This window comes from Macaca nemestrina, chromosome 20, assembly GCF_043159975.1.
Source record: "Macaca nemestrina isolate mMacNem1 chromosome 20, mMacNem.hap1, whole genome shotgun sequence".
Lineage (NCBI taxonomy): Eukaryota > Metazoa > Chordata > Mammalia > Primates > Cercopithecidae > Macaca > Macaca nemestrina.
In genome coordinates, this window is record NC_092144.1 from 46,430,621 (window position 1) to 46,457,237 (window position 26,617).

General features: G+C 42.7%; 3 protein-coding genes across 11 annotated transcripts in view; 1 reads left to right on the forward strand and 2 right to left on the reverse strand.

Annotated features, from left to right (window-relative positions):
• LOC105495437 (zinc finger protein 585A) overlaps nucleotides 1-3,923 on the reverse strand; it is a 28,446-nt gene extending 24,523 nt beyond the window's left edge. Inside the window, exon 1 of one of the 5 annotated variants that reach the window (XR_011617494.1) lies at nucleotides 2,465-2,772. The gene's annotated coding sequence lies outside the window, so the exon portion shown is untranslated. The other 4 variants (XM_071086473.1, XM_011764991.2, XM_011764984.3 and 1 more) reach the window with 4 other exon arrangements.
• Nucleotides 3,924-8,173: 4,250 nt separating this feature from the next.
• LOC105495439 (zinc finger protein 585B) lies at nucleotides 8,174-25,867 on the reverse strand. Of its 5 annotated transcripts, none has more exons than XM_071086475.1 (5): nucleotides 25,776-25,867; nucleotides 22,414-22,628; nucleotides 18,782-18,908; nucleotides 18,412-18,504; nucleotides 8,174-15,353 (listed from the first exon to the last, which is right to left on the reverse strand). In XM_071086475.1, exons 2-5 carry the CDS (start codon nucleotides 22,483-22,485, stop codon nucleotides 13,336-13,338), a joined length of 2,310 nt encoding a protein of 769 aa, XP_070942576.1. In that variant the 5' UTR covers nucleotides 22,486-22,628; nucleotides 25,776-25,867; the 3' UTR covers nucleotides 8,174-13,335. The 5 variants fall into 5 exon arrangements, with proteins under 5 accessions (XP_070942576.1, XP_070942578.1, XP_070942577.1 ...); XM_071086477.1 differs by having other exon boundaries at nucleotides 25,758-25,842; XM_071086476.1 differs by having other exon boundaries at nucleotides 25,519-25,814.
• Nucleotides 25,868-25,979: 112 nt separating this feature from the next.
• Nucleotides 25,980-26,617, forward strand: part of LOC105495440 (zinc finger protein 383) — a 33,859-nt gene continuing 33,221 nt past the window's right edge. Inside the window, exon 1 of the mRNA XM_011765003.3 lies at nucleotides 25,980-26,101. The gene's annotated coding sequence lies outside the window, so the exon portion shown is untranslated. The remainder of the gene's footprint in view (nucleotides 26,102-26,617) is intronic.

Below are 26,617 nucleotides of genomic sequence, written 5' to 3' on the forward strand. Positions count from 1 at the left end.
AGTTACGTGGAGGACCTGTTAAATGAAACACAGTTAAAAATTCTCAGCCCTACTCCACAGTTTCTGATTCAGTAGGTCAAAAGTAGAACCCAAGAAGTTTCATTTCTAACTGGTGCCCAATAAACACTGATGCTGTCAGTACAGGGACCACACTTTGAGAAGCAGCGCTGTGGAGAACATAAAATTTAACAAAATCTGTGATAGGTATTAGTTACAGTGAAATATGGGAAAAGTCACGAGAGACAGAGTAACATCACTGCAGATTTTTTGAACTGCAGCTCTACCACTTTTCACCTATGAGAACAGAAGTTTCTTCACTCTTTTTTGAGACGGAGTCGCTCTCTGTTGCCAGGCTGGAGTGCAGTGGTGCCATCTCGGCTCACTACAACCTCCGCCTCCCAGGTTCAAGCAATTCTCCTGCCTCAGCCTCCCGAGTAGCTGGGATTACAAGCATGTGCCACCACGCCCAGCTAATTTTTGGTAAAGACGAGGTTTCACCATGTTGGCCAGGATGGTCTCGATCTCCTGACCTCATGATCCGCTCACCTCGGCCTCCCAAAGTGCTGAGATTACAGGCATGAGCCACCGTGCCCGGCCATTTCTTCACTTTTAATTTCAGAAATGAGGATGAAAATGCTGATCTCAAAGTTACAAAAATTAAATGAGATAATACTGTAGAGTGCTCAACACCTCCCTGGCACACAAAAATCATACAATACATATCAGCGATTACCATGCATTATCAGATATTAAAACAATATAAAAACAATGTAATAAAAACAAGTAAAACAATAAATATACCAGACAATATTGATCTATGTATGTGACAAAAGTGGTATTCAAATGAGTGTGAATAAGACATTCATTGCATAAATGGCAGTGATATAACTGGCCGGCCACCTGGAAAAAAACAAACTAGATCTCCATCACACACTATTCACTGTAAGCAAATGCCAGCAGGACTGATCACTTAATTACGTGTATTTGTGAAATCCCAAAGATTATTGAAATACATTTTAGAAGTATATATGTGTATAACACTGTCGTGGGCTGGGAGGGATCTTACTACACGTAAGAGGAAACACAGATGCTATAGCAGAAAAATCAGATAATTTTGATTAGATGATATTTCCTAATTTTATGTTAAAATATACCACAAAAAAAAGGACAATAGATATGAAAATTCACAGAAAAGGAAACAAATGGCAATTAACCAAAAAGATGCCAACTTTAGTAACTGGAAAATGCATCGGAGCAATTAGATATAATTTTCCCTCAAAATTTTAAAAACTTTTAAAATGCAACAATATCCATTGCTGGAAAAGCATTTGGGAAAATGAGTTATTTTATAAATTGTTGGTAGAGCTTGAATTGTTATATTTTGAGCTACTTAGTCATATCTATAACGTATTAAAAATGCACAGAGGCCGGGCGCGGTGGCTCATGCCCGTAATCCCAGCACTCTGGGAGGCCGAGGCAGGTGGATCACTTGAGGTCAGGAGTTTGAGACTAGCCTGGCCAAAATGGTGAATCCCCGTCTCTGCTAAAAAATACAAAAAATTAGCTGGGCATGGTGGCACGCGCCTGTAATCCCAGCTACTCTGGAAGCTGAGGCAGGAGAATCGCTTGAACCCACTAGGCGGAGGTTGCAGTGAGCTGAGATCGCGCCACTGCACTCCAACCTGGGCGACAGAGCGAGACTCCATCTCGAAATAAATAAATAAATAAATAAATAAATAAATAAAGTGCACACAATTGTTCCTAATAATATAATTTCACATATATAAAGCAGAAAAAGAAGGAAGGACAAATGGACAAAGAACCTTTCCAGAGTGACTACTTTACCTTCCTCTAATTAATTAAGCAGACAATCTGTGAGGAGACAGATATATTTTTTGAATATATGCTTAATTAATATCTATCACAATACAATCAGAGAACATAGTACACCGTTTTTATGTAATAGATGTGACATTCATGAAAACTGTCCACGAACTAGGTCATAAGGCAACTTTTCAATTTGAGCATTAAACAGACATTACTTAAAACAGGAACTTCTAAATAACTCATGGATCAAAGAAAAAAAAAACACTTAGATTTGAACCATTTTTTATACAAAGAGTCACCAAAACTTGAGAATTTTTATATTAAAGAAGGGACTGAAAATTAAAACGCTGAACTTTCAACTCAGGTTAGAAAGCAAGCTGATTACAGTCCTCACCGATCACCATAGCTGACCCTACAGGCTCTGTCACTGACGACAGACTCCCATCACTGACCCCCAAACCTCAATCACTCATCCCCAAGAGCCCCATCAATGACCCGAGAAATCCGTCACAATCAACAACGGACGCCACAGAACTCCATCACCGAACCCTCAAAACAATCTCTAACTCCACAGGCAACCGCGACACCCCCTATTAATGGCTCCACAGAAACCCCAGTCGTGACCAACCAAAATCACCTCAAAGATTTCTCGGTATTGGGATATGAAAATACTCCTGACACCAGCGGCAAAAAAGCCTTGGAGAACCGCTTCCACTTCCGGTCCGACTTCTAGCACCTCCCCTTTGTAGGCTGTTGATATGGCGCATGCTCTGAATAAACTTGGAAGCCAATTTCAGCGAACAGTCAACAGGGCGCAGACACAGCGCACAGTTTCCGTAACGTGGCGCTGTACGGCAGAGAACATGGCCGCGCCCTTGTGGTATTTATTCGTGTGGGCCCCCATCTTGGAAGCATATCCGTTCCGTAGAACAGAGGAATTGGCCGCCGGCAGGGTTTCCTAGAGCTAGGCAGGTATAGTTTACATAGGACGCTGGAGTGTGACTCTTGTCTGACTAGGCTTCTACTCTGGAGGAGAAAGTTACTGGAAATGTGGGTCTGGCGCTGTATGTTGTATTTAGAAAAGCTAAGTTACCCTTCTGAATACAGGACACTGAGGATAATAATTACCTGCTGGAAGAAACCACCAGGGAAAAATCACCAAGAGAAGAGGATCCTGGGAGAAACCACAGGCAGATGATAGGAGGAATCAGGACAGTACAGTCCACTTTTTAGAGATGCCATTCAGGGAAAAGGTGGAAAGGTCACTATGGGAGTCATCTTTTGAGAGAAACTACCCTGAAAGTCTGAGAGACATGTGAATGAGTAGTAGGCTGCCGGAAGGGTGGTACAACTTTTAATGGGAGAAACCACTGTTGGAAATAGGGTAGAAATCCGAGAGTATTAATACAATCCTCTCCTGGGAGATACCACCAGAGGAGGGAGGAGAAGTCCAGGCGTCCACTTCTGAAGGGCTGAGTCGGGTGGGAAGGTGAATAGAGATAACTACCTCAAGTGCAACTATAGTAGGCAGCAATAATAACAACACTAATAGTCTTTAGTATGGCCAACGTGTGACTAAAAGCACCTAAAGAAAACTGTTTTCATTTACCTTGAAGTTAAAATATAATTAATAACAATCGCCTTACCATGTCAATGAAGCTTTTTAAATGCAGTCTCTGACTTTTAGCTTCTCCTCTGTGGAAATTCTGAAGCTGCTTAACACCTCTTTACTCCCGTTTTTGGAGGATGTGGATGAGGAGTTGTAAAGATATAATTCCTTTCACTTGGTGAACTCCTAAACATTATTCACAGCTCAGCTTCTGACAGGAAGTTCTACCTGACAGTGGTGGGAAGTTATCTACCCAATGTGTTCAGTTCCAGCAGGTGGGAAACTTGTTTTCAGGGAACTGAACCTACACTCATGTGGGCATGCTGGATGCCTTCAGACCAGTTATGTCTGTCTCTGGTACTCGGCTTAAAAATATGTTTAGAGAATTAGACTCTGCTGATCTCAGGTTCTCTTTCTTCTCCCAAAGGATGGTCTAAGAAAACATCTGTGGAAGTCCATTAGTGAACACACATTTCTACCACGGGCCTAAGAATTGCTGTTGATTTTGTCAGTAATGCAGTTCTGTTAAAAAGAAGATGACTTATCTTTTAGGGATTCATGTGGAAATATTTATGGGTGGAATAATATTAGCTTTAAAAACTTCACTGAGAAAAAAAAAAAACTCCACTGAGAAGAGGTATATGGTATTGCAAAAGAAAATGTTGACAAATGTTAAAGCCGGGTGATAAGTAGACAGAATTCATTATAATGTTCTCTTCCATAGTATTTGTGTGAAAATTTCATGGTAAAATTTTAATTTAAAAATAAAGGAATTAAAAACATTTACAAGGAAACATCAAGAAGACAGCAGGTATGGTCATAGTGTTAGGGAAGCAGAAACCTAAGAGACCCAGAGTGACACCATTTTAAGTTCAGCTCCATCTTGAGACTAGCAAGGCACATTCACTGCAAGTCACAAATCATGGTCCTAACATGTTTACAGTGAAGGAAGCATCCCGGTAATGCCTGCAAGGACAAACTTCTAGAACAACAGAAAGTCCAGATGTCCAATACCCATAACAATAAATGCTTTCAAGATCATTATAGTTATACTTTGATGTACTTACACACTAAAATTTTAGGGATAGTTTTCTTTAAATCAATAGAATAATAAATTTTGTCATAATGTCAGGCCACCCACGCATAGGCACAGCTTATTTCAGTCTTTACATAGACAAGACCCCTATATAAGAAAAACTTAACGGATGTTCCTCCACTTGCTTTCTGAGGACACCCTACTCTGTTGTGGAATGGCTTTCAATAAAGTATATCTTCTCACTGCACTCTACAACTCACCTGGAATTCTTTCCTGCATGAGATCAAGAACCCTCTTTTGGAGTTTGGACTGAGATCCTTTTATTTCCATAACAATAGTATTATACAAACACAGGCATACCTCAGGGATATTTAGGGTTTGGTTCTAGACCACTACAATAAAGCGAGTCACACAATTTGTTTGGTTTCCCAATGTGAAGGGGCGGCCTGCCCGTCCACGCCTGTGGGTGTTTCTCGTCAGGTGGGACAAGAGACTGAAAAAAGAAATAAGACACAGAGACAAAGTATAGAGAAAGAAAAGTGGGCCCAGGGGACCGGTGCTCAGCATCCAGAGGACCCGCAACGGGCACTGGTCTCTGAGTTCCCTCAGTATTTACTGATCATTATCTCTACCATCTCGGAGAGGGGGCTGTGGCAGAACAATACGATAATAGTGGGGAGAAGGTCAGCAGGAAGACATGTGAACAAAGGTCTCTGTGTCATAAATAAATTTAAAGAAAGGTGTTGTGCCTTGATGTACAAGTACACAAACATCTGGGTGCATTAAAGAGCAGTATTGCCGCTAGCACGTCTCACCTCCAGCCTTAAGGCAGTTTTCTCCTATCTCAGTAAATAGAACATACAGTCGGGTTTTACACCAAGACATTCCATTGCCCAGGGAGGAACAGGAGACAGATGCCTTCCTCTATCTCAACTGCAAAGAGGCCTTCCTCTTTCACTAATCCTCCTCAGCACAGACCCTTTACGGGTGTTGGGCTGGGGGTGTCGGGCTGGGAGATGGTCAGGTCTTTCCCTTCCCAGGAGGCCATATCTCAGGCTATCACATGGGGAGAAATCTTGGACAATACCTGGCTTTCCTAGGCAGAGGTCCCTGTGGCCTGCAGCAGTGTATTGTGTCCCTGGGTACTTCCCACAGTGTATTGTGTCCCTGGGTACTTGAGATTAGAGAATGGTGATGACTTTTACCAAGCATACTGCCTTCAACCACTTTTTTAGCAAAGCACATCCTGCATAGCTCTAAATCCATTAAACCTTGAGTCAACACGGCACACGTCTCTGTGAGCACAGGGTTGGGGCTCGGGTTATAGATTAACAGCATCTCGAGGCAGAATAGTTTTTCTTAGTACAGAACAAAATGGAGTCTCTTATGTCTACTTCTTTCTACATAGAAACAGTAACAGTCTGATCTCTCTCTCTTTTCCCCACTATGACCTAATAATCTGCCAAAGGCCCCACCTCTTAAGATTATCCCACTGGGGATTAGGCCTTAATATGAACTTTGAAGGGACACAGACATTTAGACCATATAAATGGACAACACTGCATTATAAACGGGCCCATTTTCCAGAGTATAATAGCACACACTGGGTTCTCAGGATTGGCGTTTATTACAGTCACAAACTTAATATAACTCAAATGCTTGTATTGATGTGGTACTTACATTATCCTATTTCACAGATGGAAACAGAAAATACCAGCTTTTGTTTTAATAGCAATGTCTTTTTTTTTTTTTTTTTTTTTTTTGAGACGGAGTCTCGCTCTGTCGCCCAGGCTGGAGTGCAGTGGCACGATCTCGGCTCACTGCAAGCTCCGCCTCCCGGGTTCATGCCATTCTCTGCCTCAGCCTCCCAAGTAGCTGGGACTACAGGCGCCTGCCACCACACCCAGCTAATTTTTTGTATTTTTAGTAGAGATGGGGTTTCACCATGTTAGCCAGGATGGTCTCAATCTCCTGACCTCGTGATCCGCCCGCCTCAGTCTCCCAAAGTGCTGGGACTACAGGCGTGAGCCACTGCGCCTGGCCAGCAATATCTATTATTATAATAAATATTGAAATACCACCATAATAATTTCACTAAGGAAGTAATCTAACTGTGTTGATTTTGCAGAGGGAGAAAAACATTACCCCTAGAGCTGAGGCTATTGTGCTCACGCAAACTCCAATCTGAAGGTGGCAGAAACCAGAAGGAACAGGATTTCTTAGCATCAGAGTTAATATATTATTCATGGTATCTTAATAATTAAAGGCATGTAACAAATAGTGACAAAGATTGTGATATTAGTTATAAATTATGATAATTATACTTAAAATCAATAATGGAATCAACATAATGGTAGAATTAAGTATTGTAGTTAGTAAGTGGTATGATATGGGGGACTGGGGAGTGCAGCAGGATAGGGTGGGGTAGGATATAACATAGATAAGAGTCATATGGGCACAGTAGCCTCATTGAACCTGAGGGTGGAGGGCTCAATTCATTCTGACATTAGGGCAAGTGTGCATGACAATCACGGCTTTCACCTGACTTTGGCCACAGGGTCAACATCTGCCACACTGCATTACATTCATTTTCCAATGAAGTGCCTGAGGCCCAGAACCCCCAGCCCTGCCACATTCCTCTTGCTCCCTAGGTTCCATATTTGCCAGTGGCTGCTCCAGTGAATGGGGTGGAGCATATGGCACTGATGATGGGGTACAGGATTGAAAGTATTAGGGTGGATGCCAATGGCAATAGACCTCTGCCTTTGGGTCCCTCACGACTGTCCCCCACCAACATGGTATGCCACTGTGACCAAGAGGAGGCTGAGTTGGGAGACCTTGTGGAATGCTGGGGAAGGATGTAGGCAGGATACTTGGGAGGAGGGTGGCAGGGTGGTTGGGCACTGCCCACACATGGAATTAGGGCTGGGGTATGCTGAAGCATGGGGAGGTGCATCAGATTTTGAATTAGAGGACCTGGAACTAATCCTACCACCTCCCCATGCATTTAGGCAATCTGTGTGGGGCATTTGGTCAATGTCAAAACTATTGTTATTATTCATTCATTTATTCATTCATTTTCTCGTTTATTCATTAACTCATTTAATGAGCTCGTACTGAGTGTCTGCTTTGTGCTGGCACCGTGTTGGGTGCCTTGGACACAGCAGAAACAAGACAGACCAAGTCCAGGTCTCATGAGGTCTAGTGGAAAGGTTGGATGAAAAACCAAAAAAAAGAAATATTTAATATCAAGTCAGATGGTGATGCCTGCAACACAAATATATACAAAATAATGCAGCAGCAAGTGACCCCAAAGGATGTGTTACTTCAGATACAAATGGTGGGTGGATGCTTTTCAAAGATGGGGGAAGAAAGCACGATGCATGGGCACTGGGGAAGCAGAGTATGCCCAAAGAACACAGTTGGTGCAAAAGCCCAAAGCTGGAGAAAGCTTCCTGGATGCTAAAACAGCCAGAATTGGGATTCTTGACAAATAATAAAAATATTGACCACCTCCAACTGCAGGCTGTCTGAACCCTAAGACCTGTTATTATGGTTGTAACTTCATACTATAAACATTAAATGTGATTATGTAAAAGTAGAAATAACTGAAATGTTACGTGAAAGTTTGATATATAAAATATAAAAATTATATAATCATACAATAGATACTATATATTATATAAAATGGGAACATTTTATTGTAGTAAGGTATAATAAATATTAGAATATGCTATAACATACTGTAAATACAATATATACTGTATAATGATATGCACACATAAAATTAAAATACATAAATCTATATTTTTATAATCTAGTATCCAATAATTTTTCAAATGTCATTTAAATTATCACATAGTAAAATCAAACAGTACTTCTGAGATTCATCCATGTTGCAGCCAGTGTCAGTAAATGACTTCTTTTCACGTTGGGGTAGTATTCAATTGTATAGATGTTTGATTAATCACCCACTGTTACATTTGGGTTGTTTACTAATTTTGGCAATTATACAGTTGCTGTGAAATTTGAGTACACACAGTTTTATATAAACAATTTTCCATTTATCTAGGGCAAATACCTAGGAGCGGGACTGGTGGGTCATATGATAAGTGTATGTTTAACAGTATAAGAAGCTGCCAAGGCCAGGCATGGTGGTTCACGCCTGTAATCCCAGCATGTTGGGAGGCTGAGGCAGGCAGATCACCTGAGACCGGGAGTTCCAGACCAGCCTGACCAACATGGAGAAACCCCTAACTAAACCTCTATTTAAAAAATACAAAATTAGCCGGGCGTGGTGGCACATGCCTGTAATCCCAGCTACTTGGGCAGCTGATGCAGGAGAATCATTTGAACCCAGGAGGTGGAGGTTGTGGGGAGCCAAGACCACACCATTGCACTTCAGCCTGTGCAACAAGAGCAAAACTTCATCTCAAAAAAAAAAAAAAGCTGCCAAACTTTTTGCCCAAAGTGAATGTAACATTTTGCATTTCTACCAACAATGCAGGAAATTTTCCATTGCTCTGCATTGTTACCAACTCAGTATTATGTCTTTATTGTTAGGCATGCTAAAAGGTGTGTACAGGTATCTCATATGGTTTTCATTTTCATTTTCTTGATAATTAAAGATGTCAATCATCTTTTCATCACCTTGTTTCCCATTTCTATCTAACAATATGGATGGATCTCAAATACATCACATTAAATGAAACAAGTCAAATTCAAAAGGAGAGATACATACACATATATACACAGAGACACACACAGGATATCTCCATTTATACAACATGTGGAAAAGGTAAAATTATACAGACAGAAAATGGGCTTGTGATCAAGGGCTGGGGGTGGGGAAAGGGATGGACTAAAAAGTAATAGGAGGAAATGTAGGGAAGTGAGGGAACTCTTCTCTGTCTTGATTGTGGTATTGACTGCATGATGTAATTGTCAAAACTTTGAAAATTCTACACTGGGTGAATATTACTGTATGTAAATTATACCTCAATAAATATGACCTTAAAATATTACGGTCATGTTCACACAAAAACCTGCACACAGGTGTTTATAGCATCTTTATTCATAATCAACATAACTTGGAAGCAACTAAAATGTCCTTCAGTAGGTGAATGGACAAATAAATCACAGTACATCCAGACAATAGCATATTATTCAATGCAAAAAAAAAAAAAAAAAAGGCTAGCAAGCCACGAAAAGACATGGAAGAAACTTAAATCCACATTACTACGTGAAACAAGTCCATCTGAAAAGGCTGCACACTGTATGGTTCAGAGGCTAAATTATGGAGACAAAAGAAAATAGGCGGCCAGGCACGGTGGCTCAAGCCTGTAATCCCAGCACTTTGGGAGGCCGAGACGGGTGGATCACGAGGTCAGGAGATCGAAACCATCCTGGCTAACACGGTGAAGCCCCGTCTCTATTAAGAAATACAAAAAACTAGGGGCGAGGTGGCGGGCGCCTGTAGTCCCAGCTACTCGGGAGGCGGAGGCAGGAGAATGGCATGAACCTGGGAGGCGGAGCTTGCAGTGAGCTGAGATCCGGCCACTGCACTCCAGCCTGGGCGACAGAGCGAGACCCCGTCTCAAAAAAAAAAAAAAAAAAAAAAAGAAAATAGGCAGGGGTGTAGGGGTGTAGGCAAAACACAGGATTACTGGGACAGTAAAACTGCTCTTTATCCTTCTATCATAATGCATACATGTCATTACTCATCTGTCTCAACCCACAGAATGCACATCAAGACTGAACCCTAATTAAACCATGGACTTTGGCCGGTAGCGTCAATGTAGTTTCATTAATTGTAACAAAAGTACCACTCTGAAGGCGGATGCTGATGATGGGGGAGGCTGTGTACACGTGAGGGTAGGGGATATGTGGGAAATCTCTGTACCTCTGCCCCGTTTTGCTGTGAACCTAAAACTTCTCTAAAAACTAGTCTTTTATATAAATGGGTATACAAACACATATATATGTCAGTACTAAAATATTACATTACAATAAATATAAAGGACAAATAATTGAAAGTCATGTACAGGGAAATGTGTTTTCCTCCATATTTCCTGGAATTCATGAGGAGTGATACACTTAGGAGTAAGGTAAAATGGGAATAATGAAGGGGACCAGACTTGGTTCTAGGGTATGTTAAAAAGGAAGAGATGATCTCCAGGGACCCTCCTGAGGATCAGCAGACATTGTCCTAAGTTGGGGATCATAGTGTATCACAAGATATCCAGAATTGCAGGAAGAATAGTGAAGCTTCAGACACAGTGCTGGATGAGGTGAAGGGAGGTAATCGGTCAGCAGACATTGGTCTAAGATGTTGAGCAGCATGTAATGGGCCATCAGAAACTGTGAAGAAGTGAGGAAGCAGAGCTAATGATGGCTCAGTAGACATTGATGTAAGGTGAGGTAATGGGATGTGTCACCAAGCACTGCCCAACTAGGGCTTGGGAATTAAAGGGGCATTATGGCCCTGCCCCTTTGACTATGTTCTACCCTTTGGGCCCCATCTTCACCTCCCCATACTGCCCTTCCTAAAGGTGAAACCATCTCTGCAGAGCCCAAATATTTCCCACTCCCAGAATTGCCAATAGACTGACCCCAAACCATTCTGCAAGTTCCAGAGGGGCCACCCAGCAACTGCGCATCCAATCAGATCATCTGCCAGCATCTGTAAGGTCACTGCCGCCTATCTAGGGCAAGATAGCTAATATCCAATGAAGATCCACCCATGTCTGTTCTAGTTCCCTGCTATTGGCTTCAGGCACTCCTCTCAGTGAAGGATGAGCAGGTGTGTGGGTTGGGTTCTGCAGTAAGTGGGGCTCTGTCGAGTTGCAACTGAGACAGGGCAGAGCTGTGCATGCTGAGGAAGAATGAGCAGGGAGTCTTTTGTAATCACGTTGGAGCTGAGGGATTCTGGAATCATGGCAGGGAATCCTAGAAGCAAGCATTCACATGGGATCTCCTGTACCTGTTTTCCCTTCTTTAGCATCAGACCAAAAGTTTTACAGTGACTTTTTAGCTTTAGGGTTGAGAAGGGATATAGCCTAGTTACAGACTGGAGGTGAAAAAGCCTGGTGTGTTTTAGGCAAGTTGATTCTCCCTGTTAGTGCTTCTTATGCTGCAACACAGAAAAAAACAGACAGAAGTCACGCAAGAAGCACAGGTCAACTCTCCACAGGGGCATTTATGGAATGCCTGCTGTATGGCAGTCATGGGTCTAGACTCATAGTGGTGAACAAAAGGGAAATATTTTCTAGTGTAGAAGCCACAGAGAAATGAGCAAAATATACCAGGCAGTATGGTGGAAAGTGCTAGGGAGAAGAATAAAGGAGGAAGGGTAAGGGGCTGGAAATTTGGAGGTGTCATGGAAAAAAAGACATGAGGGACAAGTCACAGATAAAATAAAGAATTGTGCTCTTTGCAATGGGCACTGCAAATACAAAGGCCCTCAGTCAGGAACTGAACTGATGTTTGAGGCACATGGCAGGCAAGGTCCTTGTGGGGTGCATGGGATGAACATGGACACAAGTACACAGTGAACATATGGTGGGGTTAGTTTTCATGAGTTATCTATTTCATATGATTTATGATTTATCTCATATCTCACATAAAGTAAGATTGATTTCATGAGTTATCAACTTATGAAAGTCACATCATTATGGAAAGTAAAATGCTGGGCTTCTACTCAGCAACAAGTAAATTAAAAAAAAAAAAAAGAAAGGCAACTCAGTGGGAAGAATTGTAATAGCAGAAGGAAGAATTTAAGTTGCCCCAGATGACCTGAAAATTCTAACCTCAGAGGCTTTCTTGAGGGTGGTGGGAGTGTACAAAACACTGTGCTGAGCTGGGCGCAGTGGCTCACGTCTGTAACCCCAGCACTTTGGGAGGCCGAGGCGGGCGGATCATGAGGTCAGGAGTTCGAGATCAGCCTGGCCAGCATGGTGAAACCCCCGTCTCTACTAAAAATACAAAAGTTAGCTGGGCATGGTGGCACATGCAATCCCAGCTACTCGGGAGGCTGAAGCAGGAGAACTGCTTGAGCCCGGGAGACAGAGGTTGCAGTGAGCCAAGATAGCGCCACTGCACTCTAGCTTGCCAACAGGGTGAGACTCTGTCTCAAAAAAAAAAAAAAAGAAAAAGAAAGAAAGAGAAAAAACACTGTGCTGGGTATCAAACACAATGTGCTGAGGACCTGTGGGGCTCAGAGACAGTCCTGGCAGATAATGAAGGGGTCTGCAAGTCTTTTTCTATGACAGTGGGGACTCAACATACACTCTGAGGTCTGTGTCTGAAAACATAGGGAGTTTGTCTTATTGCAGTATCTCTCGCTTGATAGAAATACTCAGTGGGGAACTGGATATACACAACTGTGTTGGATTCAAAAGAAGAATGAGAAAAAACCCACAATTCTGCTAGACAGTGTGTTCTGGAACAAACAACTTACAGAGGATTCATCACTATCATATATATTGTCTTACCATTCAAACTCTTGGCACTATACCTAATCCACAGTAAATAGGATTATCATTCCCATAACATGATCTTTCTTACGAAGAATTTGGTAACAGTGTTCTATTGTCGTTTTCTATGAGAAGGCTTTTCCTATTCACCAAACTGACTCGGTTCCTTGTCAGTATGAATAATGCCCCAAGGTTTACTGGGGATGGTGACAATGTAGGAAGGGTCCCTCGCTTCATTCAGTGCCTTCTCAGGGGCCCTCTCCAGAACAGCCATGTGTGACATTCTGATGTGACTGTTTCTATTTACAATAATATACATATTTTTCTGCTGCATGCAACAGTGTACAATCAGACCCAACCCTCAGTGGGGTTTTCCCACACTGTTTCTCTCAAGTGTGGCTGCTCTGATGGACACTGAACACTGATTTCTGAACAAAGCCTTTCCCACAGATGCCACACTTGTAGGGTTTGTCTCCAGTGTGTGTTGTCTGATGTTTATTCAAATTTGACCTGTTGCTGAAGGCCTTCCCACACTCAGCACACACGTAAGGCTTCTCTCCGGTGTGAATTCGTTGATGCACTTGGAGTTGTGATTTTTTAGTGAAAGACTTCCCACAGTCACTGCACTCGTACGGTTTCTCTCCAGTATGAATTCTATGATGTGTAATCAACTCTGACTTCTGTCGAAAGGTCTTCCCACATTCAGAACAGATGTAGGGCTTTTCTCCTGTATGAGTTTTCTGGTGCTTACTGAGATTTGACCTGCCACTAAAGGCCTTCCCACACTTGGCACACACATAGGGTTTCTCTCCTGTGTGAACTGGCTGATGCACCAGGAGCTGAGACTTAGAGGTAAAGGACTTCCCACAGTCACTGCATTCATAAGGCTTCTCTCCAGTATGAATTCTTTGATGAGTAATAAAGTTTGACTTGCGGATGAAAGCTCTTCCACACTCGGTGCATACATAGGGTTTCTCTCCTGTATGAATTTTCTGATGAACAATGAGTATTGATTTCTGGTTGAAGGCTTTCCCACATTCGTGGCATTCATACTGTCTCTCTCCAGTATGAATTTTCTGGTGTATATTAAGATTTGACTTCTGAGTGAAGGCTTTTCCACAAGTACTGCATTCATAAGGCTTCTCCCCAGTATGGATTCTCTGATGTGTAATCAAGTCTGACCTCTGGGTGAAGGCCTTTCCACATTTGGAACATATATAAGATTTCTCTCCTGTATGAGTTTTCTGATGTGTAATGAGATTTGATCGGTTGGTGAATGCCTTCCCACATTTATTGCATACATAGGGTTTTTCTCCTGTGTGAATTCGTTTATGAACGTGGAGTTGTGACTTGGAAGTAAACAATTTCCCACAGTGACCACATTTATAAGGTTTCTCTCCAGTATGTATTATTTGATGTGTAACCAAGTGTGCCTTCCGGATGAAGGCCAGTCCACATTTCATGCATACATATGATTTTTCTCCTGTATGAATTCTCTGATGCACTGTGAGTGTTGACTTCTGAGTGAAGGCTTTTCCACAGTCACTGCATTCATACGGTTTCTCTCCAGTGTGAATTCTCTGATGAATAATCAACTCTGACCTGTAGGTAAAGGCCTTCCCACACTCAGTACATATGGAAGATTTCTCTCTACTTTGAACTTTTTCATGTGTAATGAGGTTGGAATTATTGCTGAAGACCTTCCCATATTCGGTACATATATAGGGCTTCACTCTCGTGTGAACGCGTTGATGGACCTGAAGTTGTGACTTGGAAATGAAGGATTTGCCACAGTTACTGCACTCATATGGTTTTTCACCAGTATGAATTCTTCGGTGTGCAATCAATTGTGTCTTCTGGATGAAGGCCTGTCCGCATTCAATACAGATGTAGGATCTCTCGCCTGTGTGGATTTTCTGATGCATCTTGAGTGTGGACTTTTGTGTGAACGCTTTGCCACAGTCAGTGCATTCATGGTGTCTCTCTCCAGTATGAATTTTCTCATGTATACTGAGATCTGAGTTATAAGGGAAGCCTTTCCCACATTCACTACATTCATGTAGTTTTTCTCCGGTATGAATTCTCTGATGCCTGAAAAGGGACGACACTTGAAAAAAGGATTTTCCACATTCATTGCACTTATAGGGCTTCTCTCTCATATGGGTTTTCTGATGTGTACTGAATTCTGGCTTCTGTACAAAAGCCCTCCCGCATTCAATACATACATAGAGTGTTTCTCCTGTAGGAACTTTCAGATGTACCTTGAACTGTGAGTTCCAGGTGAAGCTCTTTCCAAATTCGGCACATCCATAGGATTTTTCCCTAGGATAAATTTTTTGATCTTGAGAGAAGGCTGGTTTATAACCAATGATTTTTCTATGTTGATTATGGTCCCATAATTTCTCTCCTGTTGGAGTACATTCACAGTAAGTATAGAAAGACATTTTACCATATTTAGTACTCTTCTTAACATTCTTAGAAGCATCATTTCTATAATGAATGTGTAAATCTAAATTATGCTTCAAGCCATTTCCAAATGAATCACATTGATAGGGTTTTTACGGGGATGCAATATGTTTGGGTTCACATGAATTGTTCTTCTGACAACCTTATTTCATAATGCCTATTTGTAGTCAATATTTTCTTGATTAAAGCAACATCACTTAGATATTTCTTTTCTTTTTTTTTTTTTTTTGAGACGGAGTCTCGCTCTGTTGCCCAGGCTGGAGTGCAGTGGCCCGATCTCCACTCACTACAAGCTCCGCCTCCTGGGTTCACGCTATTCTCCCGCCTCAGCCTCCCATGTAGCTGGGACTACAGGTGCCCGCCACCGCGCCCGGCTAATTTTTTGTATTTTTAATAGAGACGGGATTTCACGGTGTTAGCCATGATGGTCTCAATCTCCTGACCTCATGATCCGCCCGTCTCGGCCTCCTAAAGTGCTGGGATTACAGGTGTGAGCCACCGTGCCCGGCCTAGATATTTATTTTCTTTTCTGATAATACTGTATCTGGTTATCAATCTGTCACAGTTATTCTAGAATGAAATACAATCTCAATCTCACATCATCTCTGTCATCATCTTCCCTTGCATTGTGGAAAGAAGTCTTTTTTTTCCCAGAGATTCCTTGGAAAAAAGGTTTGGAATCCAAATGCCCCTTTTCAAGGGATAGTAAGTCACTTTTTGCTCATAGAGCAGGTAGCAGAGGCTAGAGGGGAAGGTAAAAATGGCTCATCCAGATTGAACACAGAGAAAAGGGTAAGCGTGGGTAATTGGATGAGGAGGGTGTGACACTACTTATGGTGAAACATTCTGGGGAACAATTCAGCAGTTAAAAGAAATAAACTAGATGAACAGATAACACCATGAATAGACATGGAAAAAGTAAGGCAAAAAACATGATATATAGCATAATAAGATTTATATAAACTAATGATCCATGCCCCTAATTCACTTTAAATTTTACAACATGCACGAATTAAAAAATGCTTCCATTATACAAAACAGTGGCTTCTGGTGGGAAGGGAGATGGGTGAGGGGAAAGAGAGAATAGGAGATTTTATCACAAAAATAAGAGAGAATCTTTACCCACATTCATGGTCATAGTGTGTCCTAAACTAAAGACAATGATTAAACTCAGACCTCATTGGGTGAAATATAAAAATAAAGCATGACAAAAACAAATAAGCCCGGGCACGGTGGATCACGCCTGTAATCCCAGCACTTTGGGAGCCTGAGGTGGGCAGATCACCTGAGGTTGGGAGTTCGAGACCAGCCTGACCAACACGGAGAAACCCTGTCTCTACTAAAAATACAATGTTAGCTGGGCATGGTGGCTCATACCTATAATCCCAGCTACTCGGGAGGCTGAGGCAGGAGAATCACTTGAACCCGGGAGGCAGAGGTTGCGGTGAGCTGAGATCACGCCATTGCACTCTAGTCTGGGTAACAAGACTGAAACTCCATCTCAAAAATAAATACATAAAAATAAAAATACAAAAATTAGCCAGGCATGGTGGCACGCACCTGCAATCCCAGCTACTTGGGAGGCTGAGGCAAGAGAATCATTTCCTGGGAGGTGGAGGTTGCAGTGAGCCAAGATTGAACCACTGCACTGTAGCCTGGGCGACAGAGTGAGACTCTGTCTCAAACAAACAAACAAACAAACAAACGAACAAAAAAAGCCAACCAGGCAGAGAGACCCTAACAGTGTGGAATTGCTCAAGCAACATCAGAAGGAAATGTGAGAAAGGGTGATTAATCATGTCATGTCAAACACAGCAGAGAGGTATTCCCAAAGATTAAGTGACAATGATTCCCAAGTCATCAGCTGGATGAAAGTCCTGAAAGACTGGGAAGATACGAGAAATCTCATGGCCATTCCTATAGCAAAAATAGTTAGAAAGCCTGATTGGAAATAAAGTTCTTTTTTTTTTTTTTTCTTTTTTAGATTGAGTCTTGCTTTGTCACCCAGGCCGGAGTGCAGTGGCATGATCTTGGCTCACTACAACCTCCACTTCCCAGATTCAAGTGATTCTTGCGCCTCAGCCTCCCAAGTAACTGGGATTGCAGGCATGCACCACCACACCCAGCTAATTTTTGTATTTTTAGTAGAGATGAGGTTTTGCCATGTTGTCCAGGCTGGTTTCAAACTCCTGACCTCAAGAGATACATCCACCAAGGCCTCCCAAAGTGCTGGGATTTCAGGCATGAGCAACCACACCTGGCCCAGAGATAAAGTTCTGAGGCATCTTACGGTGAGAAAGACAGAAATAAAAGGGGTGTAGCAGGAGTGGGAGTGTGTGACACAGAGTAATTTTGAACGAAAGCAGATCCAGGAATGCCTGGATGTAAACAAGAGACTCTAGGACAATATGGAAGGTAGGGAAAAAAAGAATGTTACAGAAAAGGAACATAATGAAGATATATCTTTAATGAGGCTGACTGGCACATGACTCATAATCAACAAGGAAGGTCATCCAGGTAGAAGGCATTTAGTGATCTGAGAGGCATCAAGCAATACAAAAAAGGCCGGGCGCGGTGGCTCAAGCCTGTAATCCCAGCACTTTGGGAGGCCGAGGCGGGTGGATCACGAGGTCAGGAGATCGAGACTATCCAGGCTAACATGGTGAAACCCCGTCTCTACTAAAAATACAAAAAACTAGCCGGGCGTGGTGGCGGGCGCCTGTAGTCTCAGCTACTTGGGAGGCTGAGGCGGGAGAATGGCATGAACCCGGGAGGCGGAGCTTGCAGTGAGCCGAGATCACGCTACTGCACTCCAGCCTGGGAGACACAGCGAGACTCCGTCTCAAAAAAAAAAAAAAAAAAAAGCAATACAAAAAATTCAGAACCTTCCTGAAGAGTGGTCGTAACAGCACTTCACAGGTTCCAGTGTTTTTCAAGACAGCTGAGATTTCATCCCGTCTCCCATCTAACCTGAGTCACACTCACCTCACGTCACTCACCTGGGCAGCTCTGACATGGCCTTTCACCCTGCAGTGCCCATGGTTCCTTTCCTTGCTCCAACATGACCACCTCTGGTTTAGGAACTTGATACCCTGTTCATGGGAAATGATAAAGGTCTGGGTCCAGCTAATTATGTTTCAGAGCCCAGCCAATACAGTCTTATTGTTCAATGACAGTTTGTTCTTTAGGAAAGTAACCAGATATCTCTGAGAACAGGGTAATATTCTGAGTACCCTAAACAAACCGAGAACCCTGGAGGAAAAAAGGACAAAACCATCACCTATTCGAGATGCCAACAGCATTCATCAACTGAGAATGAAAGCACTCTCAGTGAGGCCTCCTTTCAGACACCAAGGTGACTGTGCTTACCTACTGAGAGCAGGTGGCTGTAGGTCTCCAGCATCACATCCCGGTACAGGTTTCTCTGAGAAAGGTCCAGGTGCTGCCATTCCTCTCTGCTGAAATTGATAGCCACATCCCTGAAGGACACTGATCCCTGTAAGGGCACATTCCTGTTCAATGTGCATAGTCAGCTTTGCAGGGTGGAGTGACTATATTTTGGGATTATGGAATGTGGGTTTCATTGTTTTTAATTTATTTCCTTTTTTTTTTTTTTTTTTGAGACATAGTCTTGCTCTGTCACCCAGGCTGGAGTGCAGTGGTGCAATCTTGGCTCACTGCAACCTCCGCCTCCCAGGTTCAAGCGATTCTCCTGCATCAGCCTCCCGAGTAGCTGGGATTACAGGCGCGCACCACCACGCCCAGCTAATTTTTGTTATTTTTAGTAGAGACGGGGTTTCACCACGTTGGCCAGGATGGTCTCGATCTCCTGACCTTGTGACCTCGTGATCCGCCCACCTTGACCTCCCAAAGTGCTGGGATTATAGGCGTGAGCCAACATGCCTGGTCTTTTTTTTTTTTTTTCCCCCTTGACATGGAGTTTCGCTTTTTGCCCAGGCTGGAGTGCAATGGAGTGATCTTGGCTCACTGCAACCTCTGCCTCCCAGGTTCAAGCAATTCTCCTGCATCAGTCTCCCAAGGAGCTGGGATTACAGGCATGTGCCACCATACCCAGCTAATTTTTATATTTTTAGTAGAGACTGGGTTTCACCATGTTGGCCAGACTGGTCTCGATCTTCTGACCTTGTGATCCTCCCACCTCGGCTTCCCAAAGTGCTGGGATTACAAGCATGAGCCACCGTGCCTGGCCAATTTACTTCCTTTTTTAAAAACCTGCCTCCCATTTCCCTAATAGCTTATTATGAAAAATTTTAAACATTCAGAAAATTAGAAAGAATTGTACAGTAAAAACCTATACATCCACTACTTAGCTCTACATTTAACACCTTACTCTACTTGCTTCATCACGCATTGATCCATCTTACTTTTTTTTTTATGTATTTCAGGTAAATTGTAGTCATCACTACACTTCTCTTAAGCACCACAAAATGCAAATCATTAACTGGGGTGTAACATTTGTTAATCTGATAAGGTAAAATTTAGTACAACACAATTAAATGCAACAATCTTTATTGTGCCATTCGACCTTCTGACAAATGTATACACCTGAGTAATATGAAATTTCTAAGAAATTATATTTCACATAGGTCACATATTAAGTATCTAGTTTTAGCCGGGTGCAGTGGCTCACACTTGTAATCCAAGCAAGAATGTCAGAGGGGGCCGGACATGGTGGCTCATGCCTGTAATCCCAGCACTTTAGGAGTTCAAGGTGGGTGGATCACCTGAGGTTTGGCATTCGAGACCAGCCTGGCCAACATGGTGAAACGCCATCTCTATTAAAAATACAAAAAATTAGCCAGGCTGGTGGCACGTGCCTGTAGTCCCAGCTACTTGGGAGACTGAGGTGGGAGAATCCCTTGAACCCAGGAGGTGGAGTTTGCAGTGAGCTGAGATCATGCCACAGCACTCCAGCCTGGATGATAGAGCAAGACTCTGTCTCAAAAAAAAAAATCTAGTTTTACATAATTTGTGGAACACAGAAATCTAACAAAGAATTCCAGCTATTTGTGGTGTTCTACAGTCAGTCAATTATTCATTTTTCAAAACTGGCCATTGAAATAGGCTGTCTTGGCCGGGCCCAGTGGCTCATGCCTGAAATCCCATCACTTTGGGAGGCTGAGGCGGGTGGATCACGAGGTCAGGCGTTCGAGATCAGCCTGGCTAACACGATATTTTGTATATGTATTATATTTTGTATTTTAATAATAAAAGTCAGCTAGAGAAAGGAAAATGCTTTAAAGAAAATCAAAAGGAAGAGAACATATATTTATTATTTATTAAGTGGAAGTGAATCATCATGAAGGTCTTTGCCTTTATGGTCTTCAGGTTAAGGAGGCAGAGGAAGAGGAGGAAGAGGAGAGTCTGGCCTTGCTGTTTTGGGTGGCAAAAGGGGAAGAGGTGAAGGTGGAAGGGAGGGCAGGAGAGGGAGGCACACTCAGTGTAATTTTACTGAAAAAAAAATCTGTGTTACAAATGGGCCCACACAGTTCAAACCCATGTGGTTCAAAGGTCAACTGTAATTCACATTCTCTCATATGAATTGTGCAGTGGGTCTTGTCAATGATCTTCCAGTCGTAACTACTCCAAAATATTCCAAATGCTTTGGAATAATCTTTCTTTAGGAGTATTTTTTTTAAACTTTTTATTTTGAAATAATTATAGATTCACAGGGAATTACAAAATGATACAGAGGGTCCCCCCGTGAATTTCAGTTTATTGTAGTACATGATTCTTTTCATTCATTGCTGGATTCGGTATGCTGATATTTTGCTGAGGATGTTTGCATCTAAAATTATGAAAGACACTGGTCTATAGTGTTCTTTTTTTGTGCTTTGGTTTTGATGTCACAGTAATACTGGCTGTACAAAGTTAGTTCGGAAGTGGTCTTCCTCTTTTATTTTCTGGAAGAGTTTGTGTAAAAATGACACTAGTTCTTCTTCCTCTTCTTTTTTTTCTTTTGAGACGGAGTTTTGCTTTTGTTGCCCAGGCTGGAGTGCAACGGCGCAATCTTGGCTTACCGCAACCTCCGCCTCCTGGAGTAATAGTTACTTCTATGTCTAAGATTCAATCATGAGTGAATATTATATAAAATCATGCAAATAGGGCTGGGTGTGGTGGCTCATGCCTGTAATCCCAGCACTTTGGGAGGCTGAGGCAGGCGGATCACCTGAGATCATGAGTTCAAGACCAGTACAATCAACATGGAGAAACCCTGTCTCTAGTAAAAACACAAAATTAGCCGGATGAGGTGGTGCATGCCTGTAGTCCTAGCTACTCGAGAAGCTGAGGCAGGAGAATCACTTGAACTCAGGAGGCGGAGGTTGCAGTGAGCCAAGATCGCACCATTGTACTCCAGCCTGGGCAACAAGAGCAAAACTCTGCTTTAAAAAAAAAAAAAAAAAAAAAGGAAACAAACTAGAGTTTGTAAAAATGAAAACATTATGTTAAAATGTGGATAGCGGTAATGAGAAGCTCAGCAGAAGGGCTGGAAGGCGAAAGGTATCAAAGTTACCCAGAATGGATAGCAGGAAATAAATAGCAGAAAATGGTAGAGAAAAGAAATGGAGAAGCAACATCTGAAAAACAAGTTTCAGAAAGAAAATAGAGAAAACATTTGTGTTTGAGGAGGTGGTTTAGGAAGAAATGAAAAAATGCTTTCGAAATATCAAACAAAAGTCACTTATAACGAGGAATTCTATTTGCAGCCAAAACATCAATATAGTGTGATGACAAAATAAACAACAGTTTTCCTTGACAGTCCACCTCTCCACTGTTACACAGGCGGCCTCCAGAGATACAGACATTACCCACGTGTTGTTCATTCTTGACAGGAAGATCAAGTTTTCTTTCAGGAGCACCAAGTCTAGAGTCCAGCTGGTTCCTAAGGCCTATCTGCCTCTGCCCTAAGGCTATGGTGACAGATTAGAGCTATCTACTCTCGGACTGAAATTCCACCCCCTGGGACTCCTCCTCCTCACCTCATAGGAGCTGCCCTGATCCTCTGGAGCCAGGGCTGAGGATTTCTGGGGTGAGGTCCAACTAGCTGGCATGGCCACACTGGATCTCAACCCTTTTTCTCTAGGGTGCCTGAAGTTTAGTGGTCATCTGTGAACTCAGCAGAGCTGCTCTGAAGAGGTGGGCTGCAGTCTGGAGGAAGGTCTGGCTCAGGGACTCCCCAGAGACACCCAAGAACCTAGAAAAACAATGTCCACATAGTCATTCAACATTCACCACATAAACACTTCCTGGATACATCAAGGTGCAGGTCCCTGTGCTAGAAACCAGAGCAGTGGTTCCCAAACATACGTGTGCATTCAAGTCACCTGGAGGGCTTGTTAAAACATAGTTTAAAATTCTCAGCTTCACCCCTTCGATGGGTCTAAGGTAGGACGTAAGAATTTTATTTTCTAATAAGTGCCCAGGAAATGCTGATGCTGCTGGTACAAGAACCACACCTTCAGAACTGTGGAGAACAGTGCTGAAACATGGGAAAAGCCATGAAATTTAGAGTAACGTTACTGAGGATTTGAACTGCAGCTGTTCCACTTTTCACCAATGAGAATAGAAAGAAGTTACTCAGATTTTGTTTCAGAAATAAGGATGAAAATGCCTGTGTCACAGTTACTAAGATTAAATGAGATGATGTTTTTAAAGTACTCAATGCCTCCCTGCCATGCAAGAATCATGCAATAAATATCAGCAATTACCATGCACTATATTAAAACTTAATACAGAAAACCATGTAATCAAAACAAGTAAGATATCAGACAATATTGATCTATATATGAAATGAAAATGATACGTGACTGAGAGTGCACACGGCATTCATTGTATACATATCCCTAATTGGTGCACGCAATTGGCCATGCACCTGGAATAAAACAAACTAGATCTCCACCTCACACTATTTTTTTTTTTTAAGATGGAGTCTCGCTCTGTGGCCAGGCTGGAGCGCAGTGACGCGACCTCAGCTCACTGCAACCTCTGCCTCTGGAGTTCAAGCAATTTCTTTCTTCAGCTTCCTGAGTAGCTGGGACTAGGTGCATGCCACTACGCCCAGCTAATTTTTTTGTATTTTTAGTAGAGACAGGGTTTCACCATGTTGGCCAGGATGATCTCGATCTCCTGACCTTGTGATCTGCCTGCCTCGGCCTCCCAAAGAGCTGGGATTACAGGCGTGAGCCACCGTGCCCAACCCACTTCACACTATTAAGTAGACAAATTCCAGCAGCACTAAATATTTAAATACATGCATTTTTTTTTTTTTGAGGCAGAGTCTCGCTCTGTCGCCCAGGCTGGAGTGCAGTGGCCGGATCTCAGCTCACTGCAAGCTCCGCCTCCCAGGTTCACGCCATTCTCCTGCCTCAGCCTCCCATGTAGCTGGGACTACAGGTGCCCGCCACCTCAACCGGCCAGTTTTTTTTCGTATTTTTTAGTAGAGACAGGGTTTCACCGTGTTAGCCAGGATGGTCTCGATCTCCTGACCTCGTGATCCGCCCATCTCGGCCTCCCAAAGTGCTGGGATTACAGGCTTGAGCCACCGCGCCCGGCCAAATACATGCATTTTTTAAAACCCCTAAGGATGTTAAAATAATTTTCAGACTATACATTTGTATAGCATTGTGGTAGGATGATAGGGATCTTATTACACATGACAGGAAACCCAGAAGTTATGATAGAAAAAAAACCCAGATATTTCTGATTATATGTTTCCTAATTATGTTAAAATAAACCATTAAATTTGACATATATATAAAAATTTTTTTCAATATGTGACGATAGGTTGCTTGTAACGTTAACTCTAGCAATCACTAAGCAGAAAAGGCCAGAAAAAAAGAGACTGGAAAAGGTATGAAAATTCAGAGAAAAGGAAGCAAATGGCAATTAACAAAAAGATACCAACTTAACTAAAAGAAAAACGCATCAGAACAATTAGAGAGAAATTTTCCTTAGAATCATGAAAGCTTTAAAAAAGTTAACAGACCAGGTGTGATGGCGAGCGCTTGTAATCCCAGCTACTCAAGTCTACTCAAGGCTAAGACAGGAGAATAGCTTGAACCCGGGAGGCAGAGTTTGCAGTGAGCGGAGATCAGGGCATTGCACTCCAGCCCGGGCAACAGAGCAAGACTCTGTCTCAAAAAAAAAAAAAAAAAAAAAAAAAAGTAACAACATCCACTGTTGGAAAGCATTTAGGCAAATTTCTTTTATAAATTATTGGTTAAGGCTTGAATTGCTATAATGTCTTTTGAGCTATTTAGTCATATCTATTATTTTTATTTTTATTTTTTTGAGATGGAGTTTCACTCTTATTGCCCCAGCTGCAGTGCAATGGCATGCATGATCTTGGCTCACTGCAACCTCCACCTCCCAGGTTCAAATGATTCTCCTGCCTCAGCCTCCGAGTAGTTGGGATTACAGACGCCCACCACACACCGGGCTAATTTTTGTATTTTTGGTAGAGGCGGGGTTTTACCATGATGGCCAGGCTGGTCTCGAACTCCTGACCTCAGGTGATCTGCCCACCTCGCCACCCAAAGTGCTGGGATTACAGGCCTGAGCCACCAGGCCCGGCCAGTCATATCTGTTATTAGCAATACACTCAACTGGTGCCAATAATATAGTTTTAAATATATAAAGCAGAAACTGACAGAAAGAAGAAAGGACAGGTGGACAAATAACTTTTCCAGTGTGAGTAGTTTACCTTCCTCAACAAAATAATCTGTGAGGAGATACATAATACATATAACATGGGATTAACATCTATAACAATACAAATTAGAGAACATATTACACTGTTTTCATGTAATAGATGTGACATTTATGAAAAATGAGGAAGAACTAGGCCATAAAGCAATTGTTCAACTGAAGCATCACCCACAGACACTAATTGAAACATAAAGCGCACTTCTAAATGGCTCATGGGTCAAAGAAAAACAATTACTGGAAAAAAATTTTAAACACTTAGATTTGAACAATAGGAAACTGCTACACATCAAAACTTGTTCACCTTTATATTACAGGCTGAAACTGAAAGAACTGAACTTTTAACTCGGGTCAGAAAGCAAGCTGATCACAGTCCTCACCGATCACCATAGCTGATCCTGCAGGCTCTCAGTCACTGACCACAGACTCCCCTCACTGACTCTCCTAAACACCAATCACTGATCCCAAAGAGGCCCATCAATGACCCGAGAAATCCCTGTCACAGACAACCATCAACGGACGTCACAGACCCCCATCACCGAGCCCCGAAACCACCATCACTAATTCCACAGACAACTCCTCTATTACTGACTTCACAGAATTCCTAATTGCAACCAACCAAAATCATCACAGAGACCTCTTGGCAATAAAACGTGAAAATACTCCTGACACCAGCGGCGAACTAGCCCTCGGGGACCACTTCCACTTCCGGTCCGACTTCTAGCACTTCCTCTTGTGGACTGTTGATATTGCGCATGCTCCAAATTAACTTGGAAGCAATTTCCGCCCACAGTCAACAGGGCGCAGACACATCTTTAGAGACATCGTGCAGTTTCCGTAATCGGAGCTATCGGGCAGAGAATATAACCGCGCCCTTATGGTGTTTATTCGTGTGGGCCGCCATCTTGGATGCGTATCGATTCCGTACAGTGGAGGAGTCCGCCTCCTGCAGGGTTGACTAGAGTAAGGCAAGGATTTTCACGTAGAATGCAAGACTGTTACCATAGTTTGGCCACGCTTATAGCCAAGAAGAAGACGTTCCTGAAGATAGGATCTGGAGCTTTATTTATGTATTTATTTAATTTTTTTAATACGGAGTCTTGCCTAGGCTGGAGTGCACTGGCGCCATCTCGGCTCACTGCAACCTCTGCCTCCCAGGTTCAAGCGATTCTCCTGCCTCCGCCTCTCGAGTAGCTGGGATTACAGGCAAGCGCCACTACACCCAGCTAATTTTTTGTGTTTGTAGTAGAGACGTGGTTTCACCATGTTGGTCAGGCTGGTCTCGAACTCCTGCCCTCAAATGATCCGCCCACCTCGGCCTCCCAAAGTGCTGGGATTATAGGCGTGAGCCACCGCGTCCGGCTGTTATATTTATAATAGCTAAGTTAGCCCTTGGTTAGGGCACACTGCAGAAAACAATGATTCACTAGAAGAAACCATGGGGGAACAAGGAAGCCAGGGATCCTGAGAGAAATAAGG

Excerpts from the sequence above, each read along its gene's own strand:
- LOC105495439 (XM_071086475.1), bottom strand. The coding sequence starts at position 22,485 with ATGCCAGCTAGTTGGACCTCACCCCAGAAATCCTCAGCCCTGGCTCCA. Across the intron at positions 18,909-22,413 it reads ATCAGGGCAGCTCCTATGAG|GGATCAGTGTCCTTCAGGGA; the intron begins GTGAGGAGGAGG and ends GTGCCCTTACAG. Across the intron at positions 15,354-18,411 it reads GCCATGTCAGAGCTGCCCAG|GAGAGAAATTATGGGACCAT; the intron begins GTGAGTGACGTG and ends GTACTCCAACAG.